The 3,490-nt window shown below is 39.2% G+C and overlaps 1 protein-coding gene across 1 annotated transcript; it reads left to right on the top strand.

The window, feature by feature from the left end:
- Positions 1-207: 207 nt before the first annotated feature.
- Positions 208-2,511, top strand: cdkn2a/b (cyclin-dependent kinase inhibitor 2A/B (p15, inhibits CDK4)). Its single transcript, XM_005726838.2, has 3 exons — positions 208-487; positions 583-723; positions 1,632-2,511. Exons 2-3 carry the CDS (start codon positions 589-591, stop codon positions 1,890-1,892), a joined length of 396 nt encoding a protein of 131 aa, XP_005726895.1. The 5' UTR covers positions 208-487; positions 583-588; the 3' UTR covers positions 1,893-2,511.
- Positions 2,512-3,490: the final 979 nt, after the last annotated feature.

Raw genomic sequence — 3,490 nt, 5'->3', positions numbered from 1 at the left:
TACATTTAGCTAACTCGTAGACAAAATTATAAATAGGCCTTCCTCAAAGAGGATTCTACAGCACTACTTGATAAAAATGCAGCCTACCTAGTTACTTTAATCCGCTGCGTTTTTTAATTAAATCACGAAAAACTCCCAAACAATTCTGTTTAGTCGAGGTTTGTCACATTTGTCGGTAAAAGCTCATTTCCAGCATCCCCTCACAGTAAAAACCCGGTTAAGCACGGGGAGCAGGACGTGTTCTTTCAAACGAATTTTCTGAGGCGCATGCGCACAGTCGCACCACTGCAACGGCTCTGCAGTCACAGCTAGACGGTGACGTCACTCAATTCAAGCGATAGGCAAGCCCGGACACACACCGGCAGGCGATGAGCGGCGTTGCTGATTCGACCCAGGCAACCGGGGGATCCAAAAAAACTGTTGAGCCGGGGACGGTTGAAGACCACACCGTAGACCACACCAGCGAGGAGCCGGGACTATTCGACGGGTACCGTGTTGCGTTTAAGTGCCGTTTTTTGTTCCTCGTTTAAGCATCACCGGGCTACCTGTCAGAGCAGCCTGACACGGAGCTTATCGCAGCAGGTTTTTATGGACGTGACAATGACTCTCCAGGATGAACTGACCACAGCCGCGGCGAAGGGAAACACGGCTGCGGTGGAGGCTCTTTTGGAGAGAGGGGCTCAAGTTAACGGGACGAACAGTTTTGGACGAACCGCTCTGCAGGTCAGTGCCGTCAGTAACAGCCCACTTTCTCCCACTTACACGGGTCTCATCAGGCGGGGTAACTCAAAGTTTCCAAATGGCAAACGCAGGCATAAATCCTTATTATTTCTATTATTTTTTACAACTATTAGCTATTAGAGATTTATACATGTCAGTAATAATAATAATAATCATTAAGAAAGAAAGAAACGACGGGTCTGAAAGTGACGCGCTTTGTTGTTTATGGAAGTCGCGTATTTTTATTGAGGAAAAGCAACAATCCCGGATCCCTTTGGTTTATTGTAAAAGCTGTAACGGCATCAATAGTGAAATGAAACTATAATATTGTTTCTTGCCTTTGGATTGGCCTAAAAAACTAGGCTGCATTGCAATATATGTGGCACAAAAATACTTTAACAATATAAAGCATCATAATATATTTTTACGCATTCTTTATATATATATATACACACACACATATATATATATGTATATTTGAATTCATGGCCCACATGTTGCGCTGATCGGTAGTGAAATGCCTCTTCAGTTGTTGCACTACAACAACTACAATAATCCATCTTATCTACATTCTTTGGAGCTTTTTAAAAAACCTGTCGCGTCAGTCACAGCAGGCCTGTTTTGGTTGGGTGTAGAAGACTCGGGTTCAAGTAAAATGAAAGTCAACACTAAAGTCAGCCGCATGATAATAAATACATGAATAAATAAACGCACAGTGTTAAGTGCCTGTGCAAATAGTGCAAAAATAATTAACTGGCGCTGTACTTGTGCTTAATGTGCGCCTATATTAGTGAGTGACGGTGGGCTTACATGAAATAGTTTTTGTGCTTCAGAGTAAAATAATCGGATTCAGTTAAATCGGTTAATATGATTCCCGGTCATGTTTTTTTTTTGTGTGTGTGTGTGTGTAGGTAATGATGATGGGGAGCACGTCGGTGGCTCAGCTGTTACTCGAGCATGGAGCGAATTCCAACGTGGGGGACTCAAGCACCGGGGCAAGCCCGCTGCACGACGCTGCTCGGACGGGCTTTCTGGACACTGTGCACCTTTTAGTGCAGCACCACGCAGACCCACAGGCCAGGGACAAGTTAAACCGTCTGCCTGTCGATTTAGCCAGACAGCACGGCCATAGAGATGTTGTTGATTTCCTGGAGAGTCTGCAAAATCCCTAACGCTGTGATGTCTTATTTTTATTTTTTTAACTCCTTGCAGCCGGTTCTGAAGGTGGACTTTGCAGAGCAGGGGCCTAAAAAGGCCTTCAGCCGAAATTACACACTTGAAGTTTTGCTGTAAAATGCAGTATTGCTCTTTATTTATTCACTTTCGGTGTGTATCATTATTTTATTTCTAACGAAATCAGGGTTGTCGATGGGTCTGTGTAAAAATGTAGGCCATATTTTCACACAACAACATCGCAACTTTTGTTAATTTAAGAATACGTTTTATGTTTTGTTTTATTTTTTGGGTTTTTTTTCCAAGTGTTTATTTTCACTTTTTAAACATTTTTCCTTGTAAATATAATGTACAGTTTTACCCAATTATATTGTTTGCATATCAGATATTTAACTAAATAATACAAGAGATATTTTAGAAAGAAATTGGAAATTTTGCGAAGTTTGTGAACTTTTTTTTTTTTTTTTTTTTTATCCAGGATGCACACTACTGAGGTCTAATCTCATTATTACCTAATACTGATATTCTGCACCTTGATGTAAACTGTAACACTGGTTTGTGAGGGCTGGACTGCTGTAGGATGCGTACTGGAGAATTAAAAACAAATGGAAAATACATGAAATACGTAACTCTGAACTCAGTAGTTTAATTATCCCAAAGGAGCTTTTGAATAAATTAAACTTTTCTTAAGTTGGGGTAGGATTAGACAAGTTTGTAACTGCTCCGTCCCGCTTCCTTTTCCAGCGTGTAAATTGACGGGTACGGAGTTTGAGGCAACCCGCTGCGCCTGTTCTTTGTTCACCTGCTTTACTTGTTGCTTATTTTAATTGCTCTATTTCATTATTTGTGCAAATGTTTATTTATTCAGTGAAGAACTGACACGTTTACTGAGCTCGCCTAACGGTGCTTTAGTAGCGTTTTGGGTCAGAATTACTTTTATAGTGGTACATTACTAACTCCTCATTAAAAAAAAATAAAAATCTGAAAAGATATTAAAGAAAAATAATAAATTGCATAAAGTTATGTTAAACATGAGGATGGCTTAAGTTCACCAATAACCAAAGGTGTATTCTACAACATACAGAAATCCACTCCATAGTTCTAGTGTTTGCTGCTTTTAAATTGTTATAAACTGTAACAATAGTAAACCCTTTCAAATAAGATTTAATTCATCCTGTGTCAGACAAAAGTATCTTTAAGATTAAATCAGTGATTTCCAGCACACTCCTGTTTCAAGAGCAGCAAAAAAAAAAAAAAAGAAAGAAAAAAAAAACAAACCTAAATTGTTCCCCTTAGGATATGAACACATGCCGCAAACCAACTGAGAAAATATTCACTGCAAGTCCAAGTAACTCAATTAACCACAAACTCAACTTGGATTAGTCAAAGTCTAACTTTTATTGAGACAAATTATTCATACTACAGAAAAACAGGCTGCTGAAGAAGAGGCTACTAAATATGCTGTGCAATGTACAGAGTAAGTTCAAGTTAAGAAAATGTAGACAAGAAAAATCTCAAATGACTACAATATGATGCAACATGACAAAATTCCCATTTCAATCCATGCTTTGGGGGGGAGAAAAAACAAACAAACAAA

Source organism: Pundamilia nyererei, unplaced genomic scaffold, assembly GCF_000239375.1.
Source record: "Pundamilia nyererei isolate P.nyererei 1_Seehausen unplaced genomic scaffold, PunNye1.0 scaffold00022, whole genome shotgun sequence".
Taxonomy (NCBI): Eukaryota; Metazoa; Chordata; class Actinopteri; order Cichliformes; family Cichlidae; genus Pundamilia; species Pundamilia nyererei.
This window is presented reverse-complemented; position numbering and strand designations above follow the sequence as displayed.

Bases quoted from the DNA above. Each gene is read 5' to 3' on its own strand.
- cdkn2a/b (XM_005726838.2), top strand. From the start codon at position 589: ATGGACGTGACAATGACTCTCCAGGATGAACTGACCACAGCCGCGGCG. The intron at 724-1,631 runs GTCAGTGCCGTC...GTGTGTGTGTAG, and splicing joins TTGGACGAACCGCTCTGCAG to GTAATGATGATGGGGAGCAC.